General features: G+C 56.0%; 7 protein-coding genes and 1 non-coding gene across 8 annotated transcripts; 5 read left to right on the top strand and 3 right to left on the bottom strand.

Moving 5' to 3' along the window:
• Positions 1–1,149: 1,149 nt before the first annotated feature.
• optB (small oligopeptide transporter, OPT family) lies at positions 1,150–4,081 on the top strand. Its single transcript, XM_025579701.1, has 2 exons — positions 1,150–2,963; positions 3,031–4,081. Exons 1-2 carry the CDS (start codon positions 1,268–1,270, stop codon positions 3,690–3,692), a joined length of 2,358 nt encoding a protein of 785 aa, XP_025429884.1. The 5' UTR covers positions 1,150–1,267; the 3' UTR covers positions 3,693–4,081.
• Positions 4,082–5,433: 1,352 nt separating this feature from the next.
• BP01DRAFT_358084 (GFA family protein) lies at positions 5,434–6,174 on the top strand. The gene is made up of 3 exons (XM_025575353.1): positions 5,434–5,668; positions 5,730–5,938; positions 6,009–6,174. Exons 1-3 carry the CDS (start codon positions 5,548–5,550, stop codon positions 6,087–6,089), a joined length of 411 nt encoding a protein of 136 aa, XP_025429883.1. The 5' UTR covers positions 5,434–5,547; the 3' UTR covers positions 6,090–6,174.
• A 529-nt stretch (positions 6,175–6,703) lies between these two features.
• Positions 6,704–7,795, top strand: BP01DRAFT_299793 (putative NmrA-like family protein; the record flags this gene model as incomplete). The annotated part of the gene is made up of 3 exons (XM_025571963.1): positions 6,704–7,009; positions 7,072–7,166; positions 7,225–7,795. 3 exons carry the CDS (start codon positions 6,704–6,706, stop codon positions 7,793–7,795), a joined length of 972 nt encoding a protein of 323 aa, XP_025429882.1.
• Positions 7,778–9,707, bottom strand: BP01DRAFT_358081 (synaptic vesicle transporter). The gene has a single exon (XM_025575352.1). It carries the CDS (start codon positions 9,357–9,359, stop codon positions 7,860–7,862), a length of 1,500 nt encoding a protein of 499 aa, XP_025429881.1. The 5' UTR covers positions 9,360–9,707; the 3' UTR covers positions 7,778–7,859.
• Positions 9,708–10,375: 668 nt separating this feature from the next.
• BP01DRAFT_358080 (SDR family oxidoreductase) lies at positions 10,376–11,446 on the top strand. Its single transcript, XM_025575351.1, has one exon. It carries the CDS (start codon positions 10,528–10,530, stop codon positions 11,326–11,328), a length of 801 nt encoding a protein of 266 aa, XP_025429880.1. The 5' UTR covers positions 10,376–10,527; the 3' UTR covers positions 11,329–11,446.
• A 257-nt stretch (positions 11,447–11,703) lies between these two features.
• Positions 11,704–13,271, bottom strand: BP01DRAFT_322210 (putative MFS sugar transporter; the record flags this gene model as incomplete). Its single annotated transcript, XM_025572753.1, has 2 exons — positions 11,704–13,004; positions 13,067–13,271. Coding segments are annotated over 2 exons (1,506 nt in total), but the record flags the coding sequence as incomplete, so codon positions are not given.
• A 1,575-nt stretch (positions 13,272–14,846) lies between these two features.
• On the top strand, positions 14,847–14,920 carry BP01DRAFT_t210. Its single transcript has one exon. It is a non-coding gene; the product is annotated as a tRNA-Ile (tRNA).
• Positions 14,921–15,612: 692 nt separating this feature from the next.
• BP01DRAFT_366905 (uncharacterized protein) lies at positions 15,613–16,380 on the bottom strand (the record flags this gene model as incomplete). The annotated part of the gene is made up of 1 exon (XM_025576428.1): positions 15,613–16,380. The coding sequence occupies one exon, from the start codon at positions 16,378–16,380 to the stop codon at positions 15,613–15,615; it is 768 nt and encodes a 255-aa protein (XP_025429878.1).
• Positions 16,381–16,877: the final 497 nt, after the last annotated feature.

Genomic DNA, 16,877 nt, shown 5'->3' with positions numbered 1-16,877 from the left:
GAAGGATGGAAGAATCCCTGCCTAGACAACTGGCTGCATTAAGACTTTGGGAGTGAAAGCCAATAATTAGCCAAGCTGGAGGATAGTCTACGGAGTAAAGCGGCGGTGGCTTGTCTGACCTTCACCGGATTGGTGTGCGTCAACCAAGAATGAGCAAAGGGCGCCACGCTAGCTTATCGTGAACAAGCCTGACACCAAAAGAGGATTAGTACGGCCTCCCCGATGGCTGGCCTGGGGAAAAACTTCACTTATCAGCGGCCAGCCCAGTGTTACCACCATTCATGCACGCGGGGATTAGCTCGGTTTATTTCCCACCCCCCCATGTTCAGCTGCTTGAAAAATGACTTGCCACCAGCGGCGAACGTACAGTCACAATGATCCAATTGTAATCCAACCTAAGATATTACTCCGATTCCGCTAGTCTTCCACCCAATCCCCCAGAGATCGGGAATCCAATTGATAATATGGACTCGAAATTAGAGTGATACCCGCTAAAACCTCGGTCTCTCGGGTCAATGCACTGAACGGCCGAGCTTGATCCCCATTCCCAAATGCCAGCCATGATAGCCCCTAAGTCGATTTCGGTCTTTGAGCACCTCACAATGCCCACTCTTGGCCTGTGCATTTCCACTCTATTCACCCACCCCCCGTGACCACGGAAAACATTCAATCCTGGCTTGCACTGTGAGTCACTGTTGTTCACTGCTAGGGCGCACTGGCACAGACGCTGCAAGCGAAGCCGGTATGGAAGGGCGGGATAAAGGGCCGTGCAGGTGGCACACGCCTTATGCATCATGGCCTGACCATGTTCCAATTCAACCTAGTCTCCCCCAGTTTTCGCTAGTGATTCCCTGTGATTGGAAGGATGGAGGGAAGTGGTGGTGATACCAGGTTACATTAGACTGACACATGGCGAACGAACCGGGGTAGGCTGGCTGATAGCCGCAGAGATAGCCTCGACTTCATTCACTGGCCGCTCCTATCAGCAACCCAATCTATTTTTCGCCATCGCGACATGCACCGGGCTACCGTCGGCCTTCGATGTCCATCGCAGTGACTAGCCGCGATTGGAAGGTCAGATGGGCTGTATATGTAGTTGCCTTCCTCCGCCGGTTCGTGGGCTGCTTCTTCTTGGTCTTCCTTCCGTCCCTCAACACCAACCTCAATTAAGTTGTCCAACATATCCTTCCACTGGGCGATCTCAATCTCCCAGTCTTCCCAACTTTTCCTTCCATCATCTGTGGCTCTGTTGGTCTGACCACAAACGATGCACGAGAAGGAAGTGGCCTACTCCACTTCGGTGGCTGATGAAGCAGCCCCGGAGGAAACCGCCGCTCACCTCAAGAACCTGAAACTCCAACATCAGTGGGATCCCAACCTCCCTGATGAAGTCGCCGACGAAATCGATGAAGCCCTCCACACCACCGACAAAGGGGCCCTCTCCGGCATGGCCCATGAGCTGCTGGACGATTCGCCCTACCCCGAAGTCCGCGCTGCCGTGCCGAACTATGACGAAGGGGGCCACACCAACACCATTCGCGCCTGGACCATCGGCCTGATCTTCGCGACGATCGGTTCGGCTTTGAACATGCTCTTCTCCATGCGCGACCCTTACATCGTCATCCCCTCATATGTCGCCCAGGTGGTCGCCTACCCCGTAGGTATGGCTTGGTCCAAGGTCATGCCCAACAAGCAACTCAGTCTGTTTGGACTCAAGTTCAATCTGAACCCGGGTCCCTTCAGCAAAAAGGAGCATGCGCTCATTGTCATTATGGCCAACGCCACGTTTGGTGGTGGTGCAGCTTATGCGACGGACGTTCTGCTGGCTCAGCGCGCCTTCTACAAGCAGCGCTTCGGATGGGGCTTCGAGATCCTGATGTGTATCTCGACCCAGATGCTCGGCTTTGGTCTGGCGGGATTCTTCCATCAGTTCTTGGTGGCCCCCGCGGCTATGATTTGGCCGTCCACTCTCATCAATTGCGCTCTCTTCACCGCGCTCCACGATACTCGCAAGCCAGATCCATCCAAGGTCAATGGCTGGAAGATCGGCAAGTACCGTTTCTTCCTGTACGTGATGATCGGGTCCTTCTGCTGGTATTTCTTCCCGGGTCTCATCGCGCCGTTCCTGAGTATCTTCGCCTGGGTGACCTGGATCAAGCCCCAGAGCCCGGTGGTCAATCAGCTCTTCGGCGGTTCGACTGGCTTGTCACTAATTCCCATGACATTTGACTGGACGCAAGTCTCGGGCTTCAACTTCAGTCCCCTCATTGCCCCCTGGCATGCGATTGCCAACACCCTCATTGGCATGGTGATCTTTTTCTGGATCACGACCATCGGCATTCATTTCAGCGGACTGTGGTATGGCAAGTACTTGCCTATCAGTGATTCCAGCAGTTACGACAACACGGCCAGCTCGTACAACGTGACTAAAATTATGACCTCGGACTTCACTCTGGATGTGAAGGCGTACGAAGCATACTCCCCCCTGTTCTTATCCACCACATTTGCCCTGTGCTATGGTCTCTCATTCGCCACCATCATCGCCCTCCTCGTCCACACCGGACTGTTCCACGGTAGCGAACTCTGGGTGCGTTTCCGCAAGTTCGGTCAGGAAGAGGAGGACGTCCATGGCCGCCTGATGGCTCGCTTCAAGCCGGTGCCCCTCTGGTGGTACGCCGGAATTCTGGTTGCCATGTTGGCCGTTGGTCTTGGTCTTGTGCTGGGTTATCCCACTCACCTGAGCTGGTGGGCTTTCTTCGTCTCGGTCATTCTTGCTGTGATTTGGTACGTGCCCATTGGGATTATCCAGGCATCGACCAACATCGCCATCGGACTGAATGTCTTGACCGAGTTCATCGTCGGGTATATCCAGCCGGGCAAGCCCATGGCCATGATGCTGTTCAAGACCTACGGTTACATGAGCATGTACCAGGGACTCTACTTCAACCAGGATATGAAGCTCGGTATGTGCAATATTCTCTGGTTCCGCACCCCGCCTGCCTCTGGATCATGCTGCTAACCATTCCCTAGGTCACTACATGAAAGTCCCCCCCCGGGTCTCTTTTGCTGGACAGATGGTCGCTGGTGTCTGGTCTTCGATTGTCCAGATCGCCGTGATGAACTGGGGTCTCTCCACCATCAAGGACGTCTGCAGCCTGGACCAGGTTAACAACTACACCTGCCCCAACGGTCGCGTCTTCTTCAACGCCTCGGTGATCTGGGGTCTCATTGGCCCGCAGCGCATCTTCTCTCCGGGGCAGATGTATGTCAACCTGCAATGGTTCTGGCTCGCGGGGGCCCTTCTGCCCGTGCTCATCTATATCGGCGCCCGGATGTACCCCAAGTCCAACATTCGGTTCCTCAACGCGCCACTGATCTTCGGGGGTGCTGGTCTCATCCCCCCGGCCACCCCGCTCAACTACCTCAGTTGGGGTCTCGTCGGCATGATCTTCAACAAGTACATCCGCGACAAGTTCCGTGGCTGGTGGATGCACTACAACTACATTCTGTCCGCCGGTCTGGATGTCGGATTGGATCTGTGCACCATCTTGATCTTCCTGACCATTGATCTCACTGGGGCCAGCTTCCCCTCGTGGTGGGGAACGAACATCGCCGATGGGACGATGGATACATTGGGTACGGCTGTGCAGGTGGTGTTGACGAACGGTACCTTTGGCCCGACCAAGTGGTAATCCCCGCTTCGATGCCTGGTAGTACATCTGATTCGGACTGATGGCATTGAATCAGTCTCAGGGGCTGTGGCAAGGAGGGGCCGAGCGGCCGATCGAGGCGAAATGTAGCCGCCAGTGGATCTGGCCGGAGATGTGATTTATGATCCCGACGAACATCTCGCTGTATTATGATTATGCTATAATTCCTAATTCCATCTGTTGGTGATCGAGCTGCGGTACCTGTGGTGATATGTGTATGCTCGCTAGTATTTTGACGCGTTCATTTTGTATCATAGCCTTGAAGCACTTCGCCCCGCGATGACAGGCCTCTTTCGGCACCCAAGGAGGCACAAGCGGCTCCTCTCTGCGCGTCCTCATCCTCTGCATCCTTGGGTGAATCTGTATTTGACCAATGAAAAACACATCCTATCCATATCCCAAGCCCATTTCTCACTGGCATACACGGAGACGCTTGGAGTAGTGAGGATGATTGATAGGCGCCGAAGACGATGTGTAATTGGAACGACCAGCCCGTTGGTCACGGGAAGGGTGCAACAATTCCACTCAATTCGTGATGATCACTACTAACTGGCTCCTCGTACAAGACCAGCTGCCCCTGAATCTGCTTGATAGCCCTCATGTCGGAGGCCGTGGGATCGGAGAGTTCCCGGGAGCTCGGCTCGTTCCGTCAGGTTGGGTCCCCCACCTCCAAACGCGGCCACAACCAAGATCCAGTCCCGCCCTATCAGGATCCACGTCTCAACAAGTGCAAGAGAGCTTAGGCTGCATGGTGCACCGGTCTTGTATTCTAGACTGATCTTCTTAGAACGACCGATCAGGAAAGGATTCTGCTGCCTCTAAGATCCAGACATATTCCACATCTCGAGCCCGATGGTCTCAGCTATAGGCCGAAGAACTAGTTCGATGACCACACGTCTTCCGGTAGCGATGACGCATCAATGAGAGAGATTTTGCAGGTCATCCACGTCGATGTGAGGATGATAAAAGCGACTATCTACACTTTCTGAATCAACTCACAACTTTATGTGCAGCCGAGACATAAATTGAAACCATTTTCCTGTCGTGAGCGGTTAGTTGTTGAATCCAGTTATAAGTCGAAGATTGAATTATTGCCACTCACTCATTAGGGATAAATTCACAAGCTCAGGGCATCTAGAGGGTACTTGACCCTTTTTCGGTTTTTAACCGTAAATTGAGCGATGATAAGCACTCGCAATAGCGCACCAGGAGAGTGCTGGCTATATAGTCGCTTAAGGACGAGTCAGGGCTGGCGCTTGAGCTACTGCTCTCTTTCCCGGAGCGCTAGGATCGACTGTTTTGCGAGCTTACATCTTGATTAGTTTGTAGGCACTTTGTTCGAGGATCAGCTCCTGACATGCAAATTGATTTCGCCGGGATAATCAAAAGAGCCAATTCCAAATGGCTGGGGGCGATCGTGACAGCGGGCGGACAGAGGATCGCTAGTGGGAAGCCTTGCCTCTTATCGCGGGGGAATGATTGAGATCATCAACCTGGCTGATTGGTTTGTGAACCGGAGCTGTATTAGGGACAGTGACAAATCATTCAACAGTGAGACCCATTCGTGGCATTCGTGTCATTCGTATTTGGAATTTGAATGTGGATGAATGAGTTACAGTGACGCAAGTGTTGTTCAGCCCCTCCAAACCCACCCCCCCGCGACCCCGCCATGTCGTCAATGAGTTGTGGATTGTCTTTGAACCCAACGCAACACGAGGCAACCTCAACCACCTTATAAATACTGCCCCTCCTCGCTGCGGTCTCAAGGGTCCTCACGAGTACCTTGATCGCTATTGCTATTGCTAATTATTCAACCCAATCACATCCACATCCAAACATGCCGTTGACCGGTCACTGTCTGTGCAAGGCCGTCACCTACACCATCGAGGTGGAGGAGCCCGCCCTGGTTGGCTACGACCACTGCGACGATTGCCAGCGCCAGAGCGGTTCGACCTATTGTATGTTGTTCTACTTCGTGACTTGACTTGACCAAGTGTCTTATCTTCTAATGGAATGCAGCCCTGGTCGCTGTGGTCCCCAAGGACAAGCTCACCATCAATGGCCCCACCAAGAGCTGGGCGGGCAAAGGTTCTTCGGGCAAAGCCGTGCATCGCATCTTCTGCTCGGAATGTGGCTCGCCCATCGCCCATGACCCGGATGCGGCCCCGGAGATCATCGCCATCAAGGCGGGGACCTTGGACACGGACATCAAGAAGAAGCTGAAGCCGGTAGGTGCACTCCTTCCATGCCATGCACCGGGTAAAGAAGAGAGAGGGGGAGTCTGACTGACGTGCGCAGGACACGGAGATCTGGACGGTCAGCAAGTTGCCCTTCTGTCAGGAACATTTGGCCAAGCCATTCCAGCATATGCCGGAGTAATTGAGGGGGGATTTGATGGGATGGAGGATGGGAAAATGAATACCATGGCTACTTAATGTATGAATGAATTTTTCCTGCCAATATGAATGACATGACTGTACTGTGCGAGTGTCTTCTCGTGTGTTGTATGCTGGAGACGTTACGATTGCATGATCTTCTGCTGGATGAAGTGGACGACTACTAAGTCAGTCTCGCCGGTCGCAAGAATTCCCCCAAATGGGAAACAGACGGGCCGTGCGCGCTGTCATTCTGCAGGGCAGGGCATGTCCTTCCATGAGTGTCCATCCATCACCAACACGAGATTCAGATTCTTTACCAATCCAGATTCGAATCCCTTTCTCTTCTAGAATCTCTTCAACCCATCTGAATCCTTCAATTCGAGAAAATGCGACCGCAGCCGCCCCGGTCCACCCGCATCAGCACGGCTTACCAATCCCTCCGATTTATCAGCCTGAGGCTATACTATAAGTGATACAGAAGTAACCACTAGTATGGAGTACAGACTACAGGAATCAACTACATATAGCCCTTTTGATCTGTTTTTCATCACCATCTATTTTTCATCACCATCTATTTTCATCACCCTCTCAATTCATCACAGCCAGATACACCCAATGGTCCAATACCTCCTCACCGGGGTCACCGGCGGCCTGGGCGCCCACGTCCTGGAATACTTCCTCGCCCACGTCCCCCACTCCTCCTTCGCCGTCGCCTCCTCCAACCCGGCCAAAGCCTCCGAGTTCACCCGCCAGGGCATCGCCTTCCGGGTGGTGGACTACAACGAGCCCTCCACGCTCGCCTCCGCCTTCCAGGAGGTCGAGAATCTGTTCTTCGTCAGTTCCAGCACCTTTGACAACGAGCGCCGTCGCCGCCAGCATCAGAGCGTGGTGGATGCCGCCCAACAGGCGGGAGTGAAGCATGTACGTGCCAGCACATGCCCAGATTTTTAATCTTGACCAGGTGCTAAGATGCAGGGCCATAGATCTGGTACACCTCCCTCGCCTACGGGGGCCACACCTCCACCTCCGCCGTCGCCGTCCAGCAAGCACACTACATGACCGAGGCGATGCTAAAAGAGTAAGCCCCCCCAAAGCCCCACTCAGTTTCTGATCCAAGCCACTAATCGCCGTGGCAGCTCCGGGGTCGCATATACCTCCATCCGCGAAGGCCTGTACACGGAAGCCTTCCCCCTCTTCTTGAACTGGTACCCCTCCTCCACCACCCTCTACCTGCCCATCCCGACAGGCCACACACCCGAGGGACTGGAGCATTCCCAGCGAGTCACCTTCACCTCGCGCCAGGAACTGGGCCACGCGACGGCGCGGCTCCTGCTGCGGGGCGGGGCGGCGTACAAAAACCAGATTGTGGTGTTGAGTGCGCGCGAGGCGGTCTCCTTTCACCAGATTGTGGAGTATATTAATGAGGCCCGCGCGGCGGCGGGGCGCGAGCCGGTGCGGGTGGAGTTTGTCGGGCCCGAGGAGTTTGTGCAGCGTAATGCGGCGGATGATGAAGGGGGCAAGGCGCGCGGGTTCTTCGAGGGCCTGCTCTCGTGGCATGAGGGGATTGCGCGGGGGGAGGCGGTTGTCGAGGATGGGTTGATGGCGGAGGTGTTGGGGCGGGAGCCCACGCCCGCCTCGGTGCGGATTCGGGAGTTGTTGCGGGAGGTTGGGGGGGAGTATACCTGGCATCAGAATTATGCTGCTTAGGGTTGGAGGGGCCTTGGGAGGGGGGAAATGTCATGCATTTACATGATTGTACTGTACAACAACCCTAAGCTCGATATCCCTCCCCCAGCATCTCCTCCTCCTCCCCCCCGCCCCACTGTCCACTCTCTGTCCGCCCCCGTCGCATCCGCTCCCTGCGCACATCATGCTGCGGCAACCCCGTATGGCGGGTTTCATTCATCGTGACCACCCTCTCCCGGGGCGCCCCCGCCACCCCCGCCGCCCCCTCCACATCCTCCTTCTCCACCTCGACCTCGACCTCCTCGTCCGCCCCAAAGGTCGACTCGCGCATGAACGGACTCCGTCGCCGGATCTCCGGCCCCTTGAGAATCAAGACCACCGGGACCACCGACAGCGCCAAGCCAATAAACCCCAGCAACGAGCCCGCCCATCCGTAGCCCAGGGTATCGAAGAGCTCGTAGCTGGCGAGGGGCAGGAAGGCGCCGAAGGAGTTCCGCCCCAGACTGGCCGCGCTCAGCGCCGAGGCGGCGTACTTCTCGTAGGCATCCGTCAGGTAGTTGACGACCGCCATGTAGATACTATAGATGCCCAGCCCGGTGGCGGCGATACCGCAGGTGGGCACGATCCAGTGCACGTCGGGCCGACTCGCCCAGCCGTACCAGAACAGCCCGCCGGCGAACAGCAGACTGCCCGCCACGCTGGTGTACAGCCGCGCCTCCGGGATGGGGCGGCCGGCCACCTCCCGATTCCGCCGGGCGGAGTGGCGATACAGCCAGTCCTGGAGGGGGTTGACCGCGGTGCCGATCACCGCCCCGACCGAGATCGCCAGCTGGATGAGCCCCGTCTGCAGCGTGCCCCAGCCGTAGTTGGTCGAGTAGGTCTGCACCACACTGCTGAAGAACAGATACAGAATCCCCCAGGCGAAGCTGATCCACAGGGTGAAGAAGATCACTACCGGTTCCGTCACCAGCATGCGCGTGGGCCGCTCAAACGAGATCTGCAGGAGGCGCCAGATGCTCGTGTGGTCCAGCTCGGCTTCCGCGTAGACGGGGCGCCCCGTCTCGCGTCGGAGTCGTTTGGCCCGCCGGGCGAGGATCACGTCCGCGCGCGTCTCGTGCAGGATGAACCAGAAGAGGGGGAGGAGACCGGTGAGGTAGATGATTTGGATGTAGAAAATCCTTCCAAGAGAGCTTGTTGTCAATTTTCGGCCAAGCCCATCATAAAGGAAGGGGGAAATCACATACCACCGCCATGGATCCTCCTTATGAATCTGCACAATCGCCGACCCAATAAACGGCCCCAGCGCAATCCCAATCACACTCGTCAGCCCAAACAGCGACATGGGCAGACTGCGCGCCTGGTCCCCATACCAGACGTCGCTGATGCTGCCGCCCACAATGTTGATCGAGACCGAGGAGGCCCCGCCCCCGAAGAAGCGCGTCACCACCAGGGTCGCGTAGTTCTGCGCAAACGCCGACGGGAACAGCGAGATGATCAGCAGGACGTACGCGACAAAGTACCCCGGCATCCGTCCGGAGGCCTCGGTCAGCGGCACGAAGATCAGCGGCCAGAAGGCGGCCCCCATGTTCCACGAGGTCGTCGCCCAGTAGAGGTTCGGAAACGGGGTGTTTTGCACGTGGAAGCGCTGTTCCATGTAGTCGTTGCCCGAGCCATAGGAGCCGGCCGGGATACCCGTTAAGATGGAGCTGAGAGGAATGGTCGATTAGCTTGTGTCGTTGGAAAAAGTCGGAGGGGGGAGGAAGCATACATGAAGCACACGGTGACGGTCAATGTCCACTTGTAGGCGGGAGTCCAGTTGAATCTACACTGATTAGTCTCGGGGTAGTAGTGCCTCCAGAATGGCAGTGCACATACGGATTGTCCGGATCACTCTTCCCATTCCAAGTATGAATCTCCAGATCCTCCTTGTCGCGCAACTCATTGCGACTGACCACGCCCACGTGGCGATCGCGATGGAAGAACGATCGCACCCTGCGTGAATGTCAATGCCACAACCCCGACTCGTTCCTGCATATCATCACGCACCGGCCAAAAAACGAGTCGTCAAAATCATTGGTATACGCCGTACTCGCACGACGCATCGACGGGCGTCGCTCCTCCGGAACAGCAGCACTCATGATTTGCAGCAATGGCAGCAGGCTCGAGGGTGCAGATTTTTCCTTCTGCAGCCCATACTTTGTTTTATAGACAGAAGCAAACTCGGACCCTGGTTCGGCAGCCCGGTGAAGGTCGGGTGTGAATGATCGAGTGCGTCATGGAACCCTGCATCCGGGCCGAGTGGGGTGGAGAGTACCGAACAGAGCCGATAGGCAGGGGGAGGGGAGGGGGGATTGATGGTGATTGATGATGATTCAGCATCTAGAAGAGAGGGGGAGAGAGTGGATTCACTTAGCATGCACAAAAGTGGGTTGTTCTTACCAGTGGTGGAGGACAGTTTCATTCACTCCACTTGTGTTGAAGAGAAGATCCGGTTTGAGGGTTTGGGAGAGGATGACATCATGTGCGGGTGGATGACTTCATAATCTGGCCCTAACAACTTGTTTCCCTCGTTTCCCCTCACTATATCCCAATAACCCATCCCTACTTCCCCCTCGTATTTATATCCCCTCGCTGATCCCCCTGGATTTATTTTTTTGATTCATATTCACTCAACTCAATTCCTCAAAACTCAATTCCCTCCCAAAACTCTCTCTCTCTCTCTCTCTCTTACTCAAAACTACAACACCACCACCATGCCTATCCCCGTCCCCTCCGCCAACAGCCTCATGGACCTCTTCAGCCTCAAGGGCAAGGTCGTCATCATCACCGGTGCCTCCGGACCCCGCGGAATGGGCATTGAAGCCGCCCGCGGCTGCGCCGAGATGGGGGCCGACGTGGCCATCACCTACGCCTCGCGGCCCGAGGGGGGCGAGAAGAACGCGGCGGAGCTGGCCAAAACCTACGGGGTGAAGGCGAAGGCGTACAAGTGCGACGTGGGCAACTACGAGAGCGTGCAGCAGCTGGTGGACGCGGTGATCGCGGACTTTGGCCACGTGGACGCCTTCATCGCCAACGCGGGCCGCACCGCCAACAGCGGCATCCTCGAGGGCTCCGTCTCGGACTGGGAGGAGGTCATCCAGACCGATCTGAACGGGACCTTCCACTGCGCCAAGGCGATTGGCCCGCACTTCAAGAAGCAGGGCAAGGGCAGCTTCGTCATCACCTCCAGCATGTCCGGTCACATCGCCAACTTCCCGCAGGAGCAGACCTCCTACAATGTCGCCAAGGCGGGGTGCATCCACATGGCGCGCTCGTTGGCGAACGAGTGGCGCGATTTCGCCCGCGTGAACAGCATCTCCCCCGGCTATATCGATACGGGGCTGTCGGATTTTGTCGATAAGAAGGTGCAGGATCTGTGGATGAGCATGATCCCCATGGGTCGCAATGGCGATGCCAAGGAGTTGAAGGGCGCTTATGTCTATCTCGTCTCTGATGCTAGCTCGTACACTACGGGCGCGGATTTGTTGATTGATGGGGGTTACTGCGTGCGGTAAATTCATCCTCGGCTTGGGTTTTCTCTGGTAGAAAAGAGGGGGTGCTGGATACCTTAGTATTTACTCACGGTTTTAATGATGATATCATATGAGAAAAATGAATACGAGATTCACTTCACTTCACTTCACTTCACTTGGTTTTCTGTAGTCTGGGTGTCGATGCTTAGGGTCAAGAAGGACAAGAGGGTAAACCGGATACGAAAAGAGGGGCAGATGAGGTTTCATTGCGCACTGACGTCAATCAACCTGACGATTCGTTGGTTTCCATACAGCATCAGATGATGGGGTATGCACTATCAAGAAAGAGGAAACATAGATTTATTGATTATGCAATTCTCACAGCTTCCCCGGCCCATTCTCCCCTCCAGACTCCGTCTCCGTCTCATCCACCCCCTCCGCCAGATGCATCCGGGGCAAAGTGCGCGCCAGACGCGGCGGGTCCAGCACGCTCTTCGACTGCAGGAAAATCTCATCAATCTCCTCCAGCGACCGGCCGTTGGTCTCGGGGAAAAAGAAATACACCGTGGGCACAATCGCCGCGTTCAGCACCGCAAAGATGATGTAGTACCGATACGAGATCGTGTCGAAGCCCACCGGGGTGACCTCGGCGAGCAGGAAGTTGAACGTCCACACGGCCGCCGTCGACACGGCGCTGATGGCCGCCCGCAGCTGCAGCGGCGCCACCTCGGTCGCGTACAGGAAGGTCAGCCCCGAGTAGCCCACCGTGAAGATGAACTCGAACACAAACAGGAAGATCACCGCCACGACCAGCGCCCCCGTGTGGTTGGGCAGCGAGGTAGTGCCCGCCAGAATCGCCATCGACACCGACATCCCCGCCGCGCTCCACAGCATCAGCACCCGGCGTCCGAGGCGGTCAATCGTGAAGAAGGCGAGAAACCCGCCCAGCGGCTGCGTCAGGCACATCGCCGCCGCCAGAACGCGCGACTGCACCGCGTCTAAGCCCAGGTACTGTTGGAAGATCGTGGTCGCGTAGAAGGTGATGAGGTTGATCCCCGACATCTGCTGGAACATCTGGCCCGTGGCCGCCAGCACCGCGCGGTGGAACAGACGCTGCCGCCCCATCCGCACGAGATCCTTCCAGGAGCCGGAGCCCGTCAGCGCCAGCGACCGCTCCATGTCGCGCATGGCCAGCGTGATCGCCGCCTCCTCGGGGGCGGCGTCGGCCAGCGCCGCCAGGATCTCGCGGGCTTCCGCGGAGCGGCCGCGCATGAGCAGCCACCGCGGCGACTCGGGCAGGAAGCCGACAAAGGCCATCACCATCAGCGACAGCACCACCTGGAGGGCGAGCGGGAATCGCCACGACACCGAACTCCCCGTCACAAAGTAGAATCCAAAGTCAATCCAGAGCGACAGGGTGATCCCGGCGCCGATGAAGATCCCATCGGTCACCACATGGGCGCCTCGCTGGCTGGAGGGCGAGATCTCCGCCTGCCACACCGGCACGGTGGCCACGTAGCCGCCCGTCCCCAGTCCCAAGACCAGTCGAGCGACGATGAATTGCGCCAGCCCGAAGGAGGTGGCCATGAGAATGGCCCCAACCATCGAAACGGCCGATGCGAGGAAGATGACTCGTCGGCGACCTAAGAGATCGCCCAGGTAGATGCAGGACAGAGATCCGAAGATGCCACCAACGGTGTAGAGCGCGATGACCGTGCCTGTGGACAGTCAAGACCGCGTCACAAAGAAGGAGAGGGGAGGGAGAGCCGGTCGAGCATACCCTGGATCGTCGAGTTGTGGTTCTGCTGGGCGCCCGTCGTGGTGAGCGTGTTCATCTGCGGAAAGGTGTCGGCAAACGACTGGAGGGTGAGGAGACCCCCCGTGACGGCCTGGTTGTAGCCATAGCACACAAAGGCCGGGCAAACCACGAGCCACATGATGGCACGATGCAATTGCGAGCCTCGCAGGCCAAAATAGGGCGCCATGCTGGCACCTTCAAAACGGACGCGGTGGGAAAACACGCAAGAGCATGGGAAACAAGCAAGTGTACTTGGGCAACAATCCCACCACCGGGCGAGGATCCTGTCCTGCAACGCTCAATGACGGTCAATTTTGGCGCAGGATAGCCCACTATAGTTCTTTGTGTCCTGTCCAGTCCTCGATCGTTTTATAGAAACCCCTCCGATGTTCGGACGGACGAGCGGTCATCGCCGGTGCCCGTGGCCGCATTGACCAGGTTTCCCCAGATTTTTGGTTTCTTGGAAAACGCACGTCGTGACTCGCCAGTACGCACAGGGTAAGGCGTGTTGAGCATAAGCGAGCCCCGGAGACGCCTCCTTTCCCCGCTGGTAGCAAGCGATCGTCGATGATGTCTCCACTAGCCGGGATGGCCTCCATCGGACCCGGCCGATGGGAATGGACCTCGGGCCAGGGGAACCCAGACAGAGGCGAGTGGGCGTATCCGAACAACGCCAGTCCACCCTCATTCGACTCTCTGGGGGTGATTGAGGGGTTTTGAGGTTGTTTGGGGTAGGGTATCCTTTCTCCGTCATCATCATCATCATCGTGGTCACCTGTGGTCGGAGATCAGCCATGGTGAAAGGTTAACCTGGGTGTCTCCTCGTGGCTTCCGCGCATTGGTTTGGTTGGAAAGAGCACTGTGCAGCGGTCATCTTGCCATCCCCTGAATCGTCAAACGAGACAGAATGGTGACTCTTTGCGTGCAGCCGAACCTCGCGGAGTCGAGCGGTACTTTCAATATTGGTCAGCCATTCTTGTAAGGGAGACATTAATGGATGAATGATAAGACGTGAGGACAGAATAATCAAGACTATTGATTTCTCGCGGGGGGGTCGGCACATTATCTATCAGGGCTGCTGGTGGAGCCATTTGTCGTGAATATGACACATCGTGGTGATTCGCGGTGGTGTGGGTGTCTGGACCAGCCACTGCAGTGGCAGATCGGCTGGGGCTCTATTCCGGACTGAATCCAGTATCTTGTGATGCAGTATCTTGTGATGAGTAGACGCTCGACGGTTTGCATGGCATAGAGGACTCTCAGAGCCGGTGTTTGAGGATAATTAGGGAGATGGTGATGGAAAGTGGGAGGAAGTTGGACCACCAAGTCTGGAATTCACAGTCGCAGTGTGGTCAGGTGACAGTTTGAATACTAGCATAAATGCTGTGGCTGCTCCAGGCGCAGTGGGTGGCATGCATACTATCATAGTTGGAATAGCTCATGCATACCCCAATACCGTTTTCGGATTCTGGCGTGCTTCCTGCTACTGAGTGCGGTCATGTATATATGTCTGCGCTGACTGAAATGGCCTGCGCGCCTAGGCTTTCATTGGATGACTGCACAAGCAGAAACGATTATGCAGCTATCAGGGACGCTACAGTCCTAACTCTAGATAAGTCCAAAGATACCAAAGGCATCCAAGCTTGTAGTTTGGGTGATGAGTGAAGTGAGGGTATTGGTGTGCTGTGGAGAAAACTTGCCATGGAGAATAGTAGAGCAATAATAACTATATATGCAAGTAAAAACACGTCTAACATCAACTGGTCCCATAGCTCAGTTGGTTAGAGCGTAACGCTAATAACGTTAAAGTCGAGGGTTCGAGCCCCTCTGGGACCATCTCTTTTTGCCCATCGACTTTCCGCTCTGGATGATGCTCAAACTATGCATTAGATTTGTGCAGCTGTGCATAGTCATGGCTGATACAGCCGAGCCATGCCCCCCAGACCAGATCTCCCTCATAGTACGTTCAACCCAGGGTATTGCATTTATGCAGATAGGGTTGTTGCAGTTCACGTGTCCGCGCAAGTAGACCGCCCATCTCATGCTTGAAGACAATATCATAATTGTGATTGGTGAGACTAGCCTAGCCTGGCCCCCCTGCTGCCAATATCAGCCCTAGCACCCTCCTGTATCTCGGATTTTGAACATCACAATGGTCCCCGCCACTTCTAGACCCTTAATGGATGAAAGCGAGCCGTGAGAAGGAGGTACGTACTACAAAGAATATAAATCACATGATAGTCGAATGGTAAATAGTAATCACATTAGTAGCGGAGAAGATATGAGAAATGTAGACGTCAATTGTTGTACCCGTCAGATGCGAGCGCGACTCAGGAGACGTTGGTAGTAGAGCCTGACCATAGACGTCAGCAAGGTCCAATGCGAGGATATTGATTCATTCCAGCCAGGAACAGCAAGGTCTAATAGTTGATTCTGATGGAGTTTAGTTGCGTTGGTCCCAGTTGTATAGGATTAGCCGGACGCACCATTATCCACCTCTTCCTCCCGTAACAGTTCTCTCCCACCCTTCAGTCCTGCAGAGTCTGCCTAGCCTGCAGAGCCTGCATGGCCTGGCGGTGCCGACTTCGGGGTCGAACCAAGTACCAGTCCTGCTGGGTCTGCCTGGCCTGGCGGTCTGCACTGCTGGATCGAACCAGCTGCCAGGCCTGGCATTCCCGCCTGCTGGATCGAGCCTGGGACCAGTCTGGCTTCCACTCTCGGCCCCACTGCTGCAGCTGATCCTGCTGGTCAGGGTGGTGGTGGTGGTCCTCGTGGTGGTCATGGCTTCCGTGGTGGTCCTGCTCAGCCAGCTGAGCCCGCCGGGCCAGCGCACCCTGCGCCGCCTGCCAGTCAGCCCTCAAATGACGCTCCGCATGGCGCTCGAGTGCCTTCCGCGCCTCCCTGACGAGTCGATCCGCGAGAGCAACGATAATCAGCCAATACAACGAAATCTTCAGCAGGACGGACACCCAGTTCCGGCCGAGTAGAATGTAGAGGTCCCAGTTGCCGGTGATGGTGCCCGAATGGACGAATTCAGTCAGCGCCGTCAAGACAGCCTCCCGGGGCGCCGACCCATGGACCTCGGGCAGAGGACGTGGCAACGCGAGGATCACAAGGTAGACCTGCGTGAGCTCATACAGCAATAAATTCAGAGCGAAGATGAGGACCCAGCCCCAGATCCAGACCGCCCTGGCGAGGTAGCGGGAGCGATTGGCCCCCCAGAGGAATACAGACTGGAATGGCGGGATGAGGGTGAGCCACATGGCCAGGAAGATCAACCCGAGGAGGGTGTCCATGTTTGGAGGAGTTTTCTATGCCGGAGGGTGTTCGGGAAAGTGCGGAGTGGCGTATGTAATTCGTGGTGTGAGAAGGGGTTGGTTGCCTTGGACTAAGGGTCTTTTTGGAGATGAAAAGACCAGGGCCGTATTTATGTCAAGATCGCCAGTTGGCGGACCTGGGACGGAGATGCTGCAGTTGCAAGAGTGAAGCTTGCATGCTGAATATTTCCGGTTGAGAAGGGGGATAAAATGATCTGTTGCGGGGAATTACTCCAGGGAAAGGGAATTATCGCGGAGAGTGTCTTGTCATTCATTGTCTTCCAAGATGTTGGCACTGCATAGCTGCCCCAGAGTTCAGGTTCGGCAGACTTTTGTCGTGCATATGGTGATTGTTGACAGTGAAGATAGAGTGAGGTTGTCTACAGCAACGGGAACTTTTCATTAAAGGGTTCACGATAGTCAGATGACTAGGGCTTATGGGAAGTACGTTTGAGGCTTGTAGCTCGATAGGGTAA

The sequence above is a fragment of the Aspergillus saccharolyticus genome (genome assembly GCF_003184585.1).
Source record: "Aspergillus saccharolyticus JOP 1030-1 unplaced genomic scaffold BP01scaffold_23, whole genome shotgun sequence".
NCBI lineage: Eukaryota > Fungi > Ascomycota > Eurotiomycetes > Eurotiales > Aspergillaceae > Aspergillus > Aspergillus saccharolyticus.
This window is presented reverse-complemented; position numbering and strand designations above follow the sequence as displayed.

Bases quoted from the DNA above. Each gene is read 5' to 3' on its own strand.
- optB (XM_025579701.1), top strand. From the start codon at position 1,268: ATGCACGAGAAGGAAGTGGCCTACTCCACTTCGGTGGCTGATGAAGCA. The intron at 2,964-3,030 runs GTATGTGCAATA...ACCATTCCCTAG, and splicing joins CAACCAGGATATGAAGCTCG to GTCACTACATGAAAGTCCCC.
- BP01DRAFT_358084 (XM_025575353.1), top strand. From the start codon at position 5,548: ATGCCGTTGACCGGTCACTGTCTGTGCAAGGCCGTCACCTACACCATC. The intron at 5,669-5,729 runs GTATGTTGTTCT...AATGGAATGCAG, and splicing joins CCAGAGCGGTTCGACCTATT to CCCTGGTCGCTGTGGTCCCC. The intron at 5,939-6,008 runs GTAGGTGCACTC...TGACGTGCGCAG, and splicing joins TCAAGAAGAAGCTGAAGCCG to GACACGGAGATCTGGACGGT.
- BP01DRAFT_358081 (XM_025575352.1), bottom strand. From the start codon at position 9,359: ATGGGGGCCGCCTTCTGGCCGCTGATCTTCGTGCCGCTGACCGAGGCC.
- BP01DRAFT_358080 (XM_025575351.1), top strand. From the start codon at position 10,528: ATGCCTATCCCCGTCCCCTCCGCCAACAGCCTCATGGACCTCTTCAGC.